General features: G+C 38.3%; 2 protein-coding genes across 2 annotated transcripts; both read right to left on the bottom strand.

Moving 5' to 3' along the window:
- Positions 1 to 1,106: 1,106 nt before the first annotated feature.
- link lies at positions 1,107 to 2,542 on the bottom strand. The gene has a single exon (XM_017175763.3). The coding sequence runs from the start codon at positions 2,351 to 2,353 to the stop codon at positions 1,184 to 1,186; it is 1,170 nt and encodes a 389-aa protein (XP_017031252.1). The 5' UTR covers positions 2,354 to 2,542; the 3' UTR covers positions 1,107 to 1,183.
- A 156-nt stretch (positions 2,543 to 2,698) lies between these two features.
- Roe1 (grpE protein homolog, mitochondrial Roe1) lies at positions 2,699 to 4,021 on the bottom strand. The gene is made up of 3 exons (XM_017175764.3): positions 3,845 to 4,021; positions 3,404 to 3,728; positions 2,699 to 3,302 (listed from the first exon to the last, which is right to left on the bottom strand). The coding sequence occupies exons 1-3, from the start codon at positions 3,925 to 3,927 to the stop codon at positions 3,042 to 3,044; spliced, it is 669 nt and encodes a 222-aa protein (XP_017031253.1). The 5' UTR covers positions 3,928 to 4,021; the 3' UTR covers positions 2,699 to 3,041.
- Between the last annotated feature and the right edge of the window lie 15,969 nt (positions 4,022 to 19,990).

The raw sequence follows: 19,990 nt of genomic DNA, 5'->3' as shown, positions 1-19,990 counted from the left end.
ACTATTGGGAGAACTTGGCTTTAAGTATGTATGTATGTACATCGGATCCAAAATATGTTTTAATATCTCTAGTTCAAAACTTTAGGGAGTACTGTGCTTTAAACTTTCACCTGAGGCGTGCAGCTTCTCTTTTTGGACACTCGTCAGCGGGAGCTCAAACGCATGGCTGATGCCACATGAGTGGACACAGAAGAACATAGGACGGTGTCTTGCTTGCAGGTCGTGCGTTAGCCGTTATATTCACAATGTCCGAGTCCTTGGTAAAATATATCCGCCTGGGTCAGGCTGTATCGAAATCCATGATGACCATGCCCAGATGGGCCAGCTTGACCATTTGGCGAACAAGAACTTACCCAGGCCCAGAAATAAATTAACTAAATGGGTTTAGGCAAGACAGTAAATTAACATTCATGTAATTGTTTCCCATGAAAACTATTAAAACAAATCAAAACATACAGCATACTTTTAAGCGAAAATATTAATTTATAATTTGGTTATTTCCAGTTACTTTACAACACTAGTTTGGTATTCTAATATCTCAATGATTTTTGGTGTCTTTTTTGTCTTGGCCTAAGGTCACACTGCACTTGGCACATTTTATTTTTTATTCGATTTTTAAAGCATACGGTTTATTTCCAGATACCTACTCTCCCTGAACTTAAAGAACCACGTGTTGTCCTATGCACGCTCGTCTGCCCATTCCCCAGGGCAAATGAGTGCTATTTTAATGGACATATAGAAAACCAACGACAACCTTACCAAGTGCCTTGCTGACCCCCTAGCTTGGCATTTTCATTAAATTGTCGAACAGTTTATGTAATTTCGGATGAAATTTGGGCGTTTCAAACATTAAACTGCGACAAGATGACTCAAGGTTTCAGTTATGCACGAAACGCCAGAGAAATATTTTGGTAGTATTTAATAATGTGTTGGTGACAATCTCCAGATGAGACCTACGCATTTTGAGGTACTAGCACAGTTTTAATGTCTTCAGGTTGACCACGTGCTTTTTTTTTATATTCTAGAAAATATAGAGTTTAAAATCTATAGATTCCATTCCATTATTGGGGGTTTTATATTAGAAATACCTCTTCGATCTCCGAGAGAAATCCATTTTTAATATTGACATCAGGTTTTATTTTCAATGAAATATTCTTAAAGCTTTAATAGTTATACATTTAGTCTATTTAAGTGTCTGGGCCGCCTCCAATATCTTGCTCATCTCCTCGCTCTGGGACAGCGCCTTGTGCACGGCCATCAGCACCTGGGACTCCATCTCCTGGGTCTGCTCCTGGCTCAGTGCCAGCGTGCTAACCTTCTTGGCCAACGCCGCTAGCTTGGGCTGGCGCTGCAGGAAGCGGTCCACAATTACCGGCGAGATGTTGGCCAACTTGGCGAACTGCATGATGTGCGGCGACAGGTTGTTCGGTATATCGATCGTGATATCCTCCAGCTCCTTGGCGGACAACTCCTGCTCCTTGGGGGTGTTCAGATGGGGCTTAGGAGCTGCTGTGGTACTGGGCACCTCTGTGGGCTTTTCGACGCGCGGTGGCGACGTTGTCACGGGTCGGAAAGGCACGGGATAGTGGTAAGGCACTGGTTGCCTCACCAGGACAGGCCGTCTGTTTGGCACGGGCATAGTAGGAGGACGAACCACAAAAACTGGCTGAAAGGAGACAGTGCGCGGAGGAGGAGAAGGGGGAGGAGTAACTACCGTCGGCGATGGAGTGGGGGCCCGACTGGTCCACTGCCTCAAGAAGCTGCTAAAACGCTGCATCATACTTCCCTGCGGCTCGGGAGCTTTGGTCGGGATAATATTCTCCCTGGGCTGGTCCTCATCAAAGCTGTTGCCCATGGTATTATCATCATCATCGTCGTTGTCGTCATCTGGCTTCTCTTCTTCCGCAGCCGCCTCCTCTTCAGCTTCAGCCTCTGCCTCCTCTTCAGCCTCATGCTCTTCTTCAAAATGAAGCGTGTCCATGTACTGTTTCATGAGGGCGATGTCAGCATCGCTGCCGGTCCGTTTTCGCAGGTATTCGATGGTTTCTATGGCATCTCCTGTGCCAATCAATTCGCCAAGATCCTCGATCCTCGGCAGCTTCTTCAGGCCCAGTTTTCTGTAAGCTATGTCCAGAATATCACTAGGATAACCTGAGCTGGGAGCAGGCGTCGTGGTTGTCGTTGTCGTAGTCGTGGGAGGAGGTACACCCGGCTTGATGAGTTTGTAGACCGGCAAACCGAAGTAGTAGGCATTATCCCGGCCATAGATGATGGGCCTCGGAGCCACGGCTGATGCCTGGATGCACTGCAGCAGGGCCAGCGGCCATAGAAGACGTGTCAAAAACCGAATCATTCCGCTCACTTCGAATGCCAAAGGACAACTAACGCTTGAGGAGTGAAGAACCTTTTCAAATAGATTTTAAACCCCAGTTGCATGCCCATCCCGAAATTCAGTTTCCCTGAATTCACGGTTTGCTACCTGCTGATCCATAGAAAATCTAGCATTTCCATTGAATTTTCCACCTAGTGCGACGAGCAGGAATGATTTTGCCCTTGTCTACCTGTATTTGTGGACAAAAGAAATGGGATTTTAAGAGGGTTTCAGGTTTCGGGTATCTGCTGGCCAAGTCAGCGTGGAAAATCGAGGGAAACCGAGGTAAGTCTGAAACAGCGGAAAAGCAAACAAAATCTCACCGTATTTCAACAAACTAACACATGTTTTATTATAGTAATTTAAACCTTAAAATGGAACACTTGATGGCCACGAGTATGGTAGAAATTGTGGCCATCAAATCCAGTCACAGATCTCTTAGAAACTAGGAGGAATTCTAAATTCGCCAGCGCTGCCCAAGGCCTGCGTTTTGTTAAGTGGGATTTTTGTATTTACACGGGTTAACGTACATGAATTTTGCCGGGGAAAACAAATTGCAAACATTTGAGAGCGACGCCATGTAAAGAAAAGAGGGGAACGGGGGAGGTTCTTTTTTTAATGGTTACGGGGAATTTTGCTAGCCGCTGGGCAGCAGCAGTCGCTGGGTCTATCAACATTTGGAGACGCCCACCAAGGCGGGACGTATGCAGCGTTCGTGCAGCTTGTAGCCCAGCTTGGTGACTTCCACCACGGTATTGGCATCGACGGTCTTGTCCTCCTTCTGGAACAGAGCCTCGTGCATATTAGGGTCGAATTTCTGGTTGATGGGGTCCACAGGCTCCAGGCCGTGGCGCTTGAACACTTGAAGCAGGGAAGCACGCGTCATGCTGAGGCCCTCGTACAAATTCTTCAGGTCAGCGTTGCCGCTTAGCTGTAAAGAATTGCAAATAAATTAGGTTGTTTATATGTAAATAAATTGAAGATGCAATGGTCTCAGATAACTAAGCTGTTGATTTTGCTCTTTATTCCCACCTTATCCTTGGGCACCGCTTGCGTGGCATGGCCCAGGGTGTCCGCCACCTCGAGCAGGTCCTTGCAGAAGCTCTGGATGCCAAAGATCTTGGCGTCGCTGATCTGCTTGTTCAGCCGATTGCGCATGTTTTCGCTGTCAGCCAGCGCCCGCTTGTACTTGTCCAGGAGCTCGGCATTCTGCTCCTTGGCGGCAGCCAGGTCCTTGCCGAGCTTCTCCAGCTCCGGAGACGCTGCCGCTGTCTTTTGTTCTGCCGCTCCGACCGTTGCCTCCTCTGGCTGCTTTTCCGTGCTGAACAGGCGCTGGTGGGGCAGGCGAAGGGGGGCACTGTGGAGCACAAAAAATCGTAATCAACTCTTAAATCACAATTACGTGCGGCTGCCGGACAAACGTGCGTTCATTACGTCATAGAAAAGAGGAAGCGCAGCGGGAAGCGGACTTACCTCAGGCTAAGCGCCGTGACCGGTGTCTTCCGTTGGGCGAGGCGTCGGCCAACCAGCTGCAGCAATGCTCCCTTCGCTGACATTGTAAGGAGTCGCTTTTATTTCGTAAAATAAACTTATGTAGCTTTTGCTTTCCAAATTCGTCGGCCTGCTTATCAGTGTGACCGTGCCGAAACCGATAAAAAATACCAGCAATCAATAAATACCACTAAATACCGTTTCAAGAAACAGCAATTTATCGAGAGCAGTGATGACATTTTTTCGGAGAAAAAAAAGCTAAATTATTATTTAGAAAACGCTAAAGAATGGAAACACAGTGGTGAAAAGCAAAGAAAAAACTGATATTTGGAAAATACTAGTTTTTTCGTTTTTTTTTTTAATTTTAACCAAAGCTTTCGTTTTTTTTTTTTTAATTGCATTGACAATTTCAAATTTGTGCGGGTACATACCAAGAATGAAGGCGGTATACTCATAAATTTTTTTTCTAGATTTTAGGAAAATGACCTTAAAAAAAATCACTCAAAAAATTAGAAAAATGTTCTAAAATTTTTAAATCTACGGGCGAAAAGCTGTTTTTTTACGGCGAGGTTAAACAAAAATGGTATGAGTGTAGGTTTATATACATGTACATATGTACATATTTGATTCTTTATTTGATGTATCAAAATGCATTGAGTTCAAGTAAATTACGTAATTAGTTTTCTCCTTTTTTTATGAAAACTTGTACTTCCGGTTTTAAGAAGTGAATACGCCTTTAATGTTTTGGTCTTTTCCTATCTTTCCTGTTAATGGCAAGAACCTTTTTGTCAGTATTAATGTCTGTGCTAGAAGATGAGCCGCCAGGGGGTCCAGGAGGACCGGGGGGGCCAGGAGGACCCGGAGGACCAGGAGGGCCCGCGGGACAGTTACAGGCTTCATCAGGATTCGTTGGGCCTTCCGCTTCTGGTTCAATCTCCGGGTTAGTATCAACGGGGGCATTTCGGGGTTTATGTTGCACACGGCCATGATTCAAGGCTTTCTAGAAATTCGAATAAAAATCAACACATGACAGGATCCCCTCTAGACGACACTTACGCGTTGATTTTGGGTGTGGCCCCTGGTCTGGGCATGGCCGAGACCCAGAAGGATGCAGCAGCCAATGAGAAAGGCTAGAGCGATTTTCGATGACATCTTTAGTTCGGTAAGTGAGACTTAGAGCTCTGTCACTTTGGCTGACACCCGATGGCTTTTATACAAAAATCAGCAGGCCTTATCAGTTAAACTTACAATTTATAACATTTATCAAAAATATTTAAGGCAGCTATTTCTGTGAAATTGAGCTTATAAAATATTTCTCAAGAAGAACCGAAATTTATGAATTCTAGGAAAGTTAGAAAGTTTTTAGGACAGTGTCAAGGTTCAACATGAAAAGGTTATAGTGACAGATAAAGAATTTTTACATCTTGCAGCTTAATAAGATTTTTTAATAAGTGTTTTTATAAGTATGAAAGCCTTTTATATTAAGGAAAATCAAATAAACATTCAAATAAAAATAAACCAAAAATACATACTTCAATTCAATGTATTTATGTGAATTCTGATCCCTAATGAACCCTTTTTCTTAGCTTCTGTATGAGACTATATCAGCCAATGTATTTATTATTTACTTGTCATTTATCTTAGGATTTTTGGTTACTCTGAAGAAAATTGTCCTCGCCCTCGTTCACCTATAAAACAGTGATAATTGGTCCTTAAATATTAAAAAAAAAAAAAAAAAGTTTATTCGCTTCAAAACATTCAAGGATATAAAATATTCAAAGGAGAGATTGCTCAATTCAAAATTAGTTAAAAGAACTCTGCGAAAAATTAAAAAGGATTAAATTACATACAATGTTAGAAACTAGGAATGATGGGATAAGCAGAGGAACAAGTATAAATTAATTTCCGGCTATAGAAAATGTATCTCTGTCTGCAAACTAGTCCCTTTGTTTAAAGCTATCTGAATGAAACCTTGTCTTTTTTTTAGTCTTTTTTATATTATTATTTGTATATAAATCGGGACGGCCCAGATCAAACGACTGTATCATAAAAATGCCTTAGGAATGATCAGAACATTTTTAGAAAAAGTATAACTTTACCTGTTTTCAATATATTTTCAACTACTCAGATATATAATCAATTTTAATTATTTAAGAATTTCGGTTTTAGTTCTATGCAAATCGAAAATGTCGGACTAACCGTAAATATAATAAGTATAGAATAATTAAATAAAAGTTAAAATTAGTTCCACGTTAATCTACATATACATATCTAATAATTTGTTTTATTATTAGATATTTAAACACTGATATGTAGTTATTATATACAATTTAAAAATCTGGTTTCGATGCTAGCTACCTTTTATGTTACATTTAATTTAATGTTATTAAGAAGGACGTTTGTTTTAAAATAAAAATGCATAATTTATGCATTTAATCAGTGCGCAAAAAGTAGCAACTTAAGTTACCTTTTTACTTTGATTGGTTAATAATTTCGTTATGCATGTTGTTGTTTAAGGATATGCTCTGGGTTTGCAGCAAGTTTTTAACAAGTTTTCAATGTTTTTGTTTCTTCAAGCGCCGTAGTAACAAATTAAAAATTTCTGACAAAAGTTCTAAAATAACTAAATATTAAATAAATTAAAAATCGTTCAAAATATAAACTGTTGCAGTTACATTTAGAACAAAGAATGATTAGTTTTCTTTAAAGTATTATAATTTCGCGAAAAGCGTAGGTCAAAGTGTCAAAAAAAAAGTGTCCAAGTTACCCTTGCCATATTATTAAATAAATCATTTCGTTAAACCAAACATAAATTTTGTATAGGTTTATTTTATTTTAATTCGCGGAACTGATCTGATAAAGCTCCTGACCTCCAGTCAATTCAAAATTTCCAAAGAAATGAATTTCATATACTTTCCTTTTAATTTTGAAGAACTTATAATGATAGCAGGGTTATTATTATCTGGACAAATCAAAAAATTGTCAAAACTTTCTAACGGCTATAAAAACTAATACCACAAAATAAAACTAAAACGATAAAGTTAAAATTAAATTAAAATCAAAGCTTTTTACATTAATCTTTTTAGAATCTTTAAACGCTAACTACAATAATTATATGGGCCAATTTTATTACCGAATTTATTGTAATTATGAGGAATTAACTAAAATATACAGTTTATAAAATTGTATTATATTCTTGTTGACCATTTAATTGTAAATTTACCTTTGAAAATTTTTTATTGTTATAATTCTATTATCATCATTGTATTCATTTAATAAATTTATTTTGACAACAACACAAGGTCAATATACAAAGATATTTTATAGATTGTTAGTTCATGTTTCAGTATTTTAGAAAATTTAAAACACTTACTTTTTATTTATTTTTTATTTCTGACTGAACCCTCTGCAAACCATGCACATCCGATTTTGAAATAGAAGACGCCTTACTGATTTGGTATTTTACGATCCCTTGTTTTCCCGGCAAGAACCGCTATGCTTGTCGTGCCTGAAGGCGAATCTCCTGGAGGTCGTGGTGGGCCAGGAGGACCTGGGGGCAATCAGGATTCTTTGGGGCTTTCTCTTCCAGTTTAATCTTCTGGGGACCTTCTAATCCCTCGCCATTTCAGCGATTTCTGCCGTTAAGACCTGTATGTTGCACACGACCTGATTCAATTCTCTCTATATACAGGAGAGAAACTCGAATAAAAATCAACACATGACAGCATCCAGGAGCTTAGGCATGGGCGAGTTTCAGGACAACGCAAAACCCAATGAGAAAGGCGAGGACAATTTTTGATGACATTAGTTCGGTTAGTAAGACGTAAGAACTCCGTGATTTTAACTGACACTCCATAGACAAACAAAGCATTCGCCATAATTCTCAGTTAAAGTAAAGGTTCCCTCAGTGGTAATTTAGTAGAAAGAGGAGCAATTTAAAAATTGTGTTTTATTGGCGTTGTTACGTTCTTTTACATACATAAGTATATGGTTGTATTTAGATACGTATTTATATTGAGAAAAAATCTTTTCTTTTTAAAATGTTTTTTGTTTTTACTTTTTTACAACTAAAAATGTTTTGTTTTACAATTTAACGTATATGTTTTTTGTGTTCCCTTTACTATCAGTAATGTTATTATATGGTCTAAATATAAATATTATAATTCTGCATCAATGTTTTAAGCGAAATATCGCAAAAGTTACAATTTGTATTTTATTTTCAATCATCCTTAATTTTTTGAATATTCATTTCTATAATACTGGATTTCATTGTATACTTTTTGGCGGCTTGTGCAAATATATTTTTATTTTATCTTCTTTAGACCCGTTCACAAAGTGACGACGAGCACCGAAAGTCTCCCTAAGGAGACTACTCTAATATACATATATAAGCAGAATAGATAATCAGCCTTTTAAGCTTTTTACTGATCATTTTCCAGATTTGTTTACAATATATTTCCTAGATCGTCCTATCAGACGTATAGGAGGCGTGCTCATAGCGGTTGATTCCACTCTCCGAACTTATAACTTTAGAGGAATGCAAAGATGTGGAATGATAGCTTCATTTTCATCACTGGTTCCTACATTCCTCCATTGTCGGAACATCCTACTTATTGGAATCGTCTGTCCGATATCCAGTTGGTTTCCAATAGGATAGGGACCAAATCTCTATATACTTCTCTAGTTCGTCCTATCTTAGATCTTCCGTTTGGAATTTTGGAGAAAAACACCCGAAAACGGAAAATATTCAACAAAAAGGACCTGAAAAAGGAATCGGCGGAGGAGTGGACAAAAATAGGCCAGAAACCTCTTAAAAGTTGGTGGATTCAATGCCAAAAGGACTTAATGGTTGTGTACAATAAAGGTGGTAATAACAAATACTAAAAAAATTATTTGTAGTCATTAAGCATTAAGTATAGTTTGAAGTATGTACCTTGTTGAAATAACCTGTGGAATTTTTCTTTGTTTATACATACATTTATTTATAAACATAATTTATAAATGGGAGGTGTATTTTTTAAATTATTAGCAATTATATTATTATTTATTTTAAATTTAATATGTTTATTTTATTTTAAACTTAAATAGTTAAATGAAATGTCCTTTCCACTTCCGTTTCTCTCTGTGTACCCTCATGCTGTCCCTCACACACACACAAAGACGCAAAGATGGAGAGGAGAGCAGCGGCGTGTCTCTTCGTGGGTGGCGTGGCCCTTAATTCGTCGTCATCTGCTTGGGTGGTCTATTAGCCGGCCTGCTCTCTCCCTGCCGCGAGCCGGCGTGTGCGCGAGCGAGAGGGCTGGAGACGCCCTGCCCTGCTCTGCCCCCATTGATCATTCTCTCGTTTGATAGTGCGTGACGACGCTTGAGAGGGCTGCCAGAGGAGCCGTCCATCCCGCTCCCACTAATTTATGCCGCCCGAATGGTGGGGCGCCCATTTTTTTGATCCTTTGCCTGCCCTTCGTCTCGCTAGCTCTCATTTATTCGAGCATAAAATTAGCAATTATTTGTTTTCCCCGTTCGCCCTTTGTGTGTATATTCGCTGTGTGTGTGGTCCTTGGGATCGTGGAGCATTATGTTTTTTGCTTTAAACTTTCAGGGTTTTCTAGGAATCCGGCGAATCTCGAAAAAGTTAGCTAAGCCTTTATTATTATTATGCATGCTTCTGAGGAAAGGATAATTAAGTTTTTATTGCGGAAGATCTTACGATCCGAATAAAAGGGAACTTTTTTATAAAATATTAAACGATATCAACTCACTAAAGTTATATAATTCTTCATTCAATTTTTTTTTACTTCTTAAAAAGATATAATGCCAAAAAATTAATAATTAACGCAAAACAATTCCAAGTATGAATTTAGAATTCTCAAGTACGAATTCGGTGACGTTTTAGCTAAATACAAAATTGTCATCAATAGTTCTGTTTTTTAAAGACAATTTATTCGGTTTATGAGGATCAAATAAGAAATAAAATATAAATAAATGCTAAATAAATAAATATTATTATAATGGGAAATAATAAAAATATTTTTTTGGAATGTTCGAATCGAACATTCGAATGTTTGTCGGCAACAATTATTGTGTTGTTGACGGCCAGATAGATAGCAATAATTTGCATCTGAACAAGCTACGGCAATTGTTAGCTGAAGATAACAAAAACCTGACAACAAAAGGGGAGCAACTGCACATGCAACAGCGGCTACATGTTGCTTTTGACAATATAACGCAACGGCGTGGCGACAAGCAACTGGTAGCATCTCCGATCGGGGATACATATATAGTATCCCCCAGACATCCGCGGCATTCGGACTTCACGGTGGTCCCGGCATCGGCATCCCCATCCCGGGCTTAGTTGCCGCTGTCAATCTTTGGCAAAAGGCAAATGCTGCTACTGTTCGCCGCAGAAGCAGCCCCCGAACTCATACTCCGTCTCCGTCTTCGACTCCAGGTCCAAGTCCGACACAGACGCAGTCTTATAATTGCATATAGCGCCAGTTGAAGTTCCGGTCGGTTGGGTTTCTTGTTGTTGCTTTTGCCTGTTGCACGCGCTTTCTTTTTTGTGCGGCGCCTCCAACAGACTGAGCTCCACTGCAAAAAAATATATACTAAACAAATTTCAACCTAAGAAAAAGACAATATTATATTGCATAATTTATAATGAATTTGTAAACTTTAGGGATATTGAAGACTTTAATGACATAAAGCGAGAATAATGCTGAATAATTTTATTAGCAAAATAAAGGTTAAAGTATTTGAAACCCAAGAATTCATAGAAAAAAGTATTATTCAGATATTTAATATATTTATTTTTAAAATTTGTTTAGAATTATCTTAGTTATATAAAAATATAATTCTAAAATTCTTACTTGTGGTAATCATAATATTTATTTATTTATTTATCTAAAGCTAACAAATAGTTCTAAACTAAGAGCTAACTATGGGTAAAGAGCCATAGGGTAATCATAATATAATATATTATTAAGTAACTTAACTTTTAATTTAATTAAATTTCAAAAATCGCATATGGAGACACTGCAATATTGAGTCTTGATTTTATGAATTATATTTGAATTTTTCTCTCTGTGCCCTTGTGTATGTGTGATTGGTGAATGGCATGTTGCCACCCAAGTTGCCAGTTGGCTGGCCAAGACTTAATAGCCGCTTTCATTGGCCAAAAGCCTGATAAAAGACCCCACACGAAGGGGAGCTTCGGCTACAAGTAAATGTATGTACATATGTATGTATAGATATGAGAGTAAATGTTGCTGCAACATGTTTTGCCAAAGCATCAAACGGTAGCTCTTCTTAATTACAACAACGACAGCAACCACAGCAGAGCCTCAGCCTCAGCCGGTCATTAAGATAAATCGGAAACGGAAATCGCTAATGAAAAATTTCCATATTTATGGTGGCGATAAAGCGATACAACACAGCAACAGAGAAAAAAAAAAACGCGGCAGCTAAACAACTAAATTTTCGTTGCCGACTGATTGGGATGTGGATGTGGATTTGGATGTGGTTGTGGTTGTGGCCACCAACGACGCAGCGACTTGGGCGGTCCACGTTTGCGTGATTTGTTCTCCTTTTTTTTTTTTGTTTTTGTTTTTGGTTTCGTTGTGGCCCGATTCGTGCCTGTATTCGTACGGACTGCAATTAATTCCAACGAAATTTAATTAGAATTAAAATGCTTTGGCATCGACTCGGTGGCGATAAGGCAAGCGCGAAATGTCAATCAATTAAATGGGAACATTAAGAAATCCGAAATGCTGGCATGTTGATCTGATATGTCAAGTAAACTGTTGATAATTTGGAAGAATAAGGTTGTTAATATTTAGTATTAAATATTAATAAATATTCTAGAGATGAAAAATAAATAACACTTGAACATATAATTAAAGTATATAACAATATTTAATTAATTAAAAAGTAATTTTTATATTCGAGAAACTCTTTGTTTTATTTAATAAGTAAGGACTCAAAGCTTTTCAAACTGGAATTTTTTTTTCAAATATAATTTAAAGAATGAAATAATGACATAAATATTGTTTCCTAAATAAAAAGCAACAAATGAAAATGACACATTAAATTATAAATTTTATAAGTTTTCTTCAAAGCCATAAATAATTGCTATATTGCCCCATTATACTTTCCCAACTCGTTAAATACGCTCGTATAAGTGGATCTGACAGCCGTGCGATACAATTGCTGTTCGTGCTCAAAATTAACTGTCCGCCCCCCGCACGAAAATAGAAACTAAAAACGAATTTATATGGCCCCATAGAAAATTAGCTATATTTTCCAAGTATTTTCATTATTTTTTTGTGTGTGTGCCCATGGGTTGTTTGTCTTTTTTGTTTTTGGGCGGGGGCCACCAACGTTGGGGCCGCCATCAGCGATGCCATAATAAATGATTGATCGAATGTGAGCGTGTGGCTATGGGTATGGATATTTTTACAGCGGCCGGCAAAAATATAGGACTACAGATACGAATTCTTGTGGGCAAAAAAAAAAAAAAACATTTCTAAAAATAAAAAAATAATTAAAAAAAAAATAAAAAACAAACTAAAAATAAAAATATATTTTAACCAAAAATTTAATAGGGTTAAGTTCTTTTTTGTTATCACAATCAAGATAAAAATGTATAAGGGTGCCTATTTTCTGACCTTTAGAACCCTACTTAATATACAAAGTATACATTTTCTTAATCTTTTTTAGTTCTTTATTAAAAAAATATATACATATATATATTTTCGTTTTGTTATAAATCAAGTTCGAAATACACATATCTCTGATATTTTTAACACTCTACAACCTAGATAATTAATAATTAATAAAAAAAATATATAAATTTCGTTATTTTTTATTTAACAAATAGTTTTCAGCTGTATAAATACAATGACTTTTTATTATGGTATTATAATTAAGATAAAAGGGTATATTTCTGATGAATTTTGTGACTTATACATTTTTGTAATACGTTTTACCTTTAAATATTTATATTTATTGGGTATTATTTTTGTAATCCCTTTTTTATATAATAAATATTAATATATTTTTAATTAAAATTATCTCCTAGCTTTAATTGAATTTACCCCTCAAAGTCGTTACTATAATTGTGAGCTCGAGTGTTCCATGTGGAGATCAGTTGGCGGTACTTTTGATTGATGCGCTTTCCGTGGCTGCGAGTGCCCCAGACGCTTCAAATACGCACTTGGCGGCTTTATGTTGCTGCGACCGTTGCCGTTGCTGTTGCTGTTGCTTTTGGCATCTTTATGCTTCAACACAACTGTCAAAAGATTTGCCCAACAACAGCATTAACGGCCGCCAGAAGAGGGACGTCAATGGGCTGTTTGCAACATGCTGTGATTTTTATCGCCGTCACACACGATGCGTGTGGTCCCGTCGCAAAACCGAGTGCCAGCGTCCAGGTCCCAGGTTCCATATCCCAGAGAGATCCCGGATCCCATGTCCAGTTTCTGTTTATGTAGTGGCCTGGCCCGGACTTTGCTCGTGTTTCATGGCTGTCACACATATTGTCCGTGCCCAATGGCTATAATTAATTGCTCTCTTAACTTGAGGCGATCGTAGCCAAGTGTACGATCAAATTCTAAGCCTTTAAATAGTATAAGATCATTTTTCAAGTATTTTCCTTTGATCTAAAATATATATATGTTTGATTCTAAAGAAATACAATGTTAAATCTCAACTAAACAGAATTAATATCTAAGAATATTACAAGAAATTTCACATTTTTCATTAAAAACATGGTCCAGAAGAAAAAAATTTACATAATATTTATTTTAGGGTTTCTATATAATTCCCTCCCCTTGTTAACCCTCTAGTGCCCAAATTTTTTTTTTCAAAAAAAAAATTATTTTTGGATTCAGTATGTATCAAAAGTGAATGTTTGTTTTGGAAAAATTTTTACTTTTGCTCGGATCGAGTTTTATATGACTAAAACCTTAGACCGCATAAAGGCAGTTCTGGGAAGATAGGCCAACAAAAAATTAGGTAAAATTTTTTTTTGTTTAAATGTTTATTATAAATGTCATTGAGACTGTCAGCAACACATTACAATTTTTTTTTCTAATTTTTTTCCAATTTCTAAAAAAAGTATTTACATGTTGTATTTCCTACAAAATAATTATTTTCTCCGATTTGCACAAATTTTCAACTTCAAATGAATACAGCAGCTTGCGCTAGCTCTATTATGTATTCCAAACGCAACGAACTTAATTTTTGGACTTTCCTGAATTAGAAAAAACGGAAAACCGTGTGAAAAGGAATGAAAATAATAAAATAACGGTGTTTTTAACATTGCCCGTCTAGAGGCGGTCTTGGGCACTAGAGGGTTAATTGTAAATGTCAACAGCTATAAAAAAAATCTATAGAAAAAAGAAAACAACAAATCCGTTTAAAAGGGGACAAAAACAAGGTCACAGCAGTTAGGCCAGATCCTCCTGGGCTATGCCTTTTCCCTGGAAATCATTGCACTTGGAAAGCATGCTAAGGTCAAACACAGAGCCAACACGTGCTATTTATAGGGAAATCGGTTGGTCAACGCACAGCCCACACGGCAGTAGTGATATATGAGCCGCTGCTGCTCACTTTGCTGCTCTCAGTTTACATGGCTCGTTGCCATTTGCATGTCAACGATTTTCCGAATTGTTGGCCGTGACAGACTTGTGGGTAAACAGACACCATGTGGGGCATATATATATGCATATAGCATCGGAGGATGTGGAGGAGGAGTACAGGATTCCAGGAAGACCTATTTTGAAAGCTACATCAATTTAGGGGAAGTAAAGAAAATAACACACTACACTTTTATATAGTTAAAAAATATTTAAAATTAAAAGAAAATTTTTATGAATGATGCTAAAGATTCCCCTTAGGTCTGGTAAAAATTCCCCTTGAGGCTTCTTAAAAATTCCCCCCCTTTCCCTTATAAGCTTGAGACCTTGGCTCAAACCGATTTTCCTAACTGCTGTATCGATTCCTTATGCTCACCTCATATCGTTGGCTTCATGTACAATTAATGATTGCTCAATTAAATTGCCAAATCTGTTTATTGCAAAATAAAAAATATATATGTACATATGTAGTATAAGGAGAGCAGAATCAAACAAAATCGACAAAAGATGAGGAAACCAACTTGGCGCTTCGTTTCGCCTGCCTTCATAACTTCGAAAGATTTTTTACGCCGCACGGTGGCAGTTTTCGGTCCAAAGATTATGGCCCAGTGGCGGTAAAGGGGGGAGAAAAGGCGGAGCTGGGAGGGGCCGGGAGGGGCTGCAGGGCCGCAGGCATCACACACGGCAAGCGGCTGAAGATCAAAGCAAGCGCCAAAATGAAAATTATTACAAAGTGATGTAGCATGACTAAATACAATTTTATGTAGTCGGGGCGGGGGCTTCTCCGCTCCCTTTTGAGGTCCATTCCAAGCAGGAATGCGAGTAGATGCACTGAAAATAAAATTGGTACTGAATTTATAAAAAGAAAACTTTAAATATTTCATTTCATCTATTTTATTTGGAATTCTAAAGTGAAAAGTCACACATTTTAAGAAATAAAAAAACTTTTAGATAAAAACCTATATTTTATCTTCTACTATAAGGAATAAGCTATGTGTATAACCTATTTTTTCTTTAATAAAAGAACTTTAGTTATTAGAAAATATATATTTTTATTTATTTTTACTTTAACCTAAAGTTCAGTTCCATTTTTTACTCCGAGTGATCTTATCCGGGAGTGGGAGGTGGATGTGGTCGCAGCTGCCGCTTCTGATGGTGATGATGATGATGGTGCACAGGAGCCATAAAACGGAATTATGCGCATTTACACAACCGCAGAACAGTTGAGCAAACAATGATCCACAACAGAATGTCTCTATGTGGTCCCGGGATCCCCGATAATGTCTAAATTTGGTAAGAGCCATTCGGGCCATTCGGGCGGCTGGCTAAGTGCCTTCTCCATTATGCCTTGAGTGTCATACGTGAGTCATCTTGGCCGCCTCAGCGTTGATAATTGCCAAGGCAGACTAATGGCTTGTAGCCAGGGTTGATTCGGACCCGGGTCTTATTCTCTGGCCCTTAGGACATGTTGACATTATCTTTTGCGGGTGGCGACCATAACGAAGGTGATAACTGATAGCACTTCCTGCTCGCAGTTGATGGGATTAGGTGTGCAGGATTATAGAGGCAGGAATTTCGTGGGAATCTCAGAGGGTCTTATATAATATTATTTATATAAATGTTTTAAAGATTCTTTATTTAAAAGTAAATAGACACAGACACTAAGCTTCCAATTCTAACGAAAGCGAAACTTACAATTCAAAAAGGGAGTTTTATGTCTTCCCAGAACGTTTTGTCAGCCCGATCGCATCAAGCCAGCCAACCAAATCCAACGATTTCTGTAAAATGTAAAGCGAAAACTCCCTTAAGCCGCTTAAGAGTCTGCTCGCAAAGTGGTCTCGGCCAGAATTGAACCGTAGCCAAAGTTCATGTAACGTCAACGACTCAATACGGAGCTACTGATTTTCCCCAGACAAACATATATGTATGTATGCATGTGCATACATATACGCCTCGACTCAGCTCCACAGAGCCAGGCTCCTCCGAGCTCCACAGAGCCAGAGCCTTGGCAACATGATTGCACGTATAGTGGAACAAATTCATGGCATACGCGGCAATCGCAGGCAGCACCTTGGCAATCAGCAAGGCAAACAACAAGACCATGGGATATCGGCTAGGAAGACAGGGATAATGAGCTATATAGCTACTGGAAAAATATTTCTGAAGATTTACTATGAAAGTTTTGAATGATATCTCATTTAATTATTATAAAATATTTCTACTATTTTGTACAGCTAATTGTTTAAGATAGATATATTTTAAACAGATACATTTAAAGTTCAGATACGGAAAATCCTTAAGGTTTTCTGCAACAAAATAATATAGTATATTATATTTAAATAAAAAAGATATTTATATAGACTTTCAGCACTTTACTTACCACGTTTACTGACGTTGCCTTTCAAAATAGATACATTTCTTCTATTCTTCTACATAAATATATCTTGTATGTTGAAAAGAGTTATCCCCTTTGGAGCTCCCTTGGCAGTCGCCTATGCCAACTCTGTGTGGGGTATCTTCATCTTCGGGGCTGACAGAGAGCGACTCAAAAAAGGAATTAAGTTGAAATGTTGATGGGTGTGGGGTAAATCCCTCTGGGCTGTTCGGCTGCCACTGTTCTACGCTTAATGCGATGCGCAGCAGAGCCAGAAGACCCGTTTGCTTGGACTCGCCTCCTGCTCCTCGATTCTCCAGACTCTCTCAGCGATTCTCCAGCTCTTTCCTGATTCTTCCCGGGCCTCTGCCAAAGTTGCTACGATGAAATCAATAAATGTAAGCAATCGGCCGACCACAGAGCTCTTCTTTTATTTTTTTTCCTGTATTTCCATTCGGGTTATTCAATGCACACACATGTTGTGAGTATGTCCGTGGATATCAGGCCGATCTACACCAATCCGGATGCCTGTCAATTTCGAACCCCCGATCTCGGACGCTCTTCTAGCCATTCGAAGCATAATTTGTAGGTAGGTTAATTCGTGGTGGTCGATCGGTCCCTCGAAAAGATTCCCTCATCCTAGCCTTTCCCTTCCTCTCTCTCTATCTCTTGGAGTTGGGTGAAGCGAAGATTCGCCCTGTCCTCGTTAAATTAGGCGCATAATCATATTTACCCTAGACCCCCATGGAAGAGCTCTCTGGCTGGGATCGCTTTCTGTGTGTATCTTACCGAGCAAATATTTGCCCAAGTAATTTGCTACCCAAATTGTTTGTTTTTTCAACAGAAATTCGGAAGCAAACTCAAACACTGAAAGCTGGAAAGGCAAGCGACGTGTGGCATTCTCTCTGGGTTTCTTTGATGAGTTTATCTATAAGATTTGTTGTATTTTTCTGGAGAAAACTTTGCTTTTTTCACTCTAGATCAAGAATTGCGTTTAAAAACAATCCTAAGTAAGAAACTTTAATTAAATATAAGATAGAACATATTATTTCAATTCAAAAATAACTTTATAGGTGATTAGACTTGTAAAAACCTTTAACAAATTAGCAAAGAATTCCACAATTATCTTTAATGGGGTTTTTCTTAAAATGTAATTGTATCTAAATTCCTAAAAATAAATCTAATCTCACCTCCATTAAATAGACAAATCAATTAGCTTACAAGACCCCTATGATGTAATGAAAATTTCGACTGAAATCTTCCTCAAACATTGTTCGAGATTACCTACAATCAGCGAGCCCACCTTGATTAACCGAAATCACCGGTCAAATCTCCGACAAATTAATTCGTAGAAAAAGGTGTGAGAAAATTAACTTGTCTTCCGCTGGACACAGAAAAACAGAATTAAAAATAATCAATTAGCTTCGCAGAAACGCTCCAAAGAATACAAATCGCTTTTACGGAATTACGGAAACTGTTGTAAGAAGAGGGTCGGGTCGGGTCCCGGCCCGGGGGCGACAGAAGAAGACCAACGGACCGCAGATCCGACAGCAGATCAGCAGATCAGCCGGCAGATGCTCAAATGAGATGATGGCGATGAGACAACAGGTAACAGAAGCCGTATACGCCAGATTAACGCCCCGAGGCGAGATGCCTTCGACATCGACTCCGACTTTGATCTCCAGCGACTTTTGCACTTGCGCAAAAACAAAGAAAAGGCAGAGAAGATATAAAGAAAACAAATCCAGCCCGAAGAATTCCCAGCAAATCAGATTAAGGGGAAATAAAGAAGCTACGGTACGGGGGACCCGAAATTGTTTTAATTATGACATTGCCCCGGGCGTAGGAAGTGTGAGCCGAGAGCAACAGCAACAATAATAATAATAATAACAGTATTATACCGACAACAACGGACCTTTGATGTCTCATTTTCCTTTAAACCAATGCCGACATCGACAACGACAACGACATGTAACACCTGAAAAGGAGAAAATCTCCCTGGACATTCGCATCGATAATCTACGAGCTCTTGGGCTCTGATCTCTTTCTCTGACGGGCCCGCCTCGCAGCGGGAATTCAATTTGGTTTACAACAATAAAACGTCTTATTTAGCTCCGGTTATTAATGATGAGTTATGCGTTCGGACCTCCTTGGGCGACGGTCATCATCATCATTGCCGCCGGCAAACTGGAACAGTCAGTGTTCTGGGAAGGTAGAACGAATCTGTGTAGTCCTATTCTATGCACTGATCTCGTAAATCTCAATCTTTTTCCCAGCTCGAAGAAGCCTATTCGTAACTCGAACGAATCGAACTGAATTTTCACAATACCTTCGACTGGAATAAAGCTTTTCAGAAGAGAACTGACTTTTCTTTTCAGGATAATAAAGGACAGTGACTGCTGGTGGGCATAAAGAAAATTTGTACAGAGTTGCAATTATCTTTTATAAGAAATTATAAAGAGGAAATTGTATCTTGTACTTCAAAATAATTCAGTAAAATTAAATCACTGTTTTTTAAAGGATGAAAAGATATATGAAATGTTATCCCATAAGCTGGAAAAACTAGAAATTTAAAAAACTAATTTTCTAGGCTAGTCCGTGAAGAATACAGGAACTCAAAGGATAAGCATACCTCTAAGAAACTCTCAACTGTTTGTCATTCTTAATGAATTCCATAAAAAGTGAAAGATTCTCCGAGTAAACGTCAAGTGCAGTTTGTCACTTCTGCCGAAGCAATAGAACATCTGTTCGCAGGAAATCTGCCTTCTGCCCCCTGTTTAATTTTTTCGGGAATCCACTCCCACGCAACGTGTTTAGTTAACCTTTCCGAATGACAAACGCAGATCATTACCCCGAGTGCGACAACAAACAAATAGATTCTCAAGACGAATTCCCCGGTGGGTTCCCAAACAAAAGGCAACTCGAGTCTTGGACTCCGTTGTCTCTGCCCGTTTTCTGGTGTTTCTTTATTTTTTGAATAGAGGAAGCCCGGCCACAATACATTAGGAAAACTGTCAAAGCTGAATGGGAACTTAAGAGGTTTAACGCGCACTCTTAACGTATCTTCTTTTCTTTGGCCGGTTATAGTTTCTCCAGCCATTTCTCGTTTCACGAGCACCT

The sequence above is a fragment of the Drosophila kikkawai genome, chromosome 2L, assembly GCF_030179895.1.
Source record: "Drosophila kikkawai strain 14028-0561.14 chromosome 2L, DkikHiC1v2, whole genome shotgun sequence".
Taxonomy (NCBI): Eukaryota; Metazoa; Arthropoda; class Insecta; order Diptera; family Drosophilidae; genus Drosophila; species Drosophila kikkawai.
Note: the sequence above shows the minus strand (reverse complement) of the source record. Positions and strands in the feature narration are given on the sequence as shown.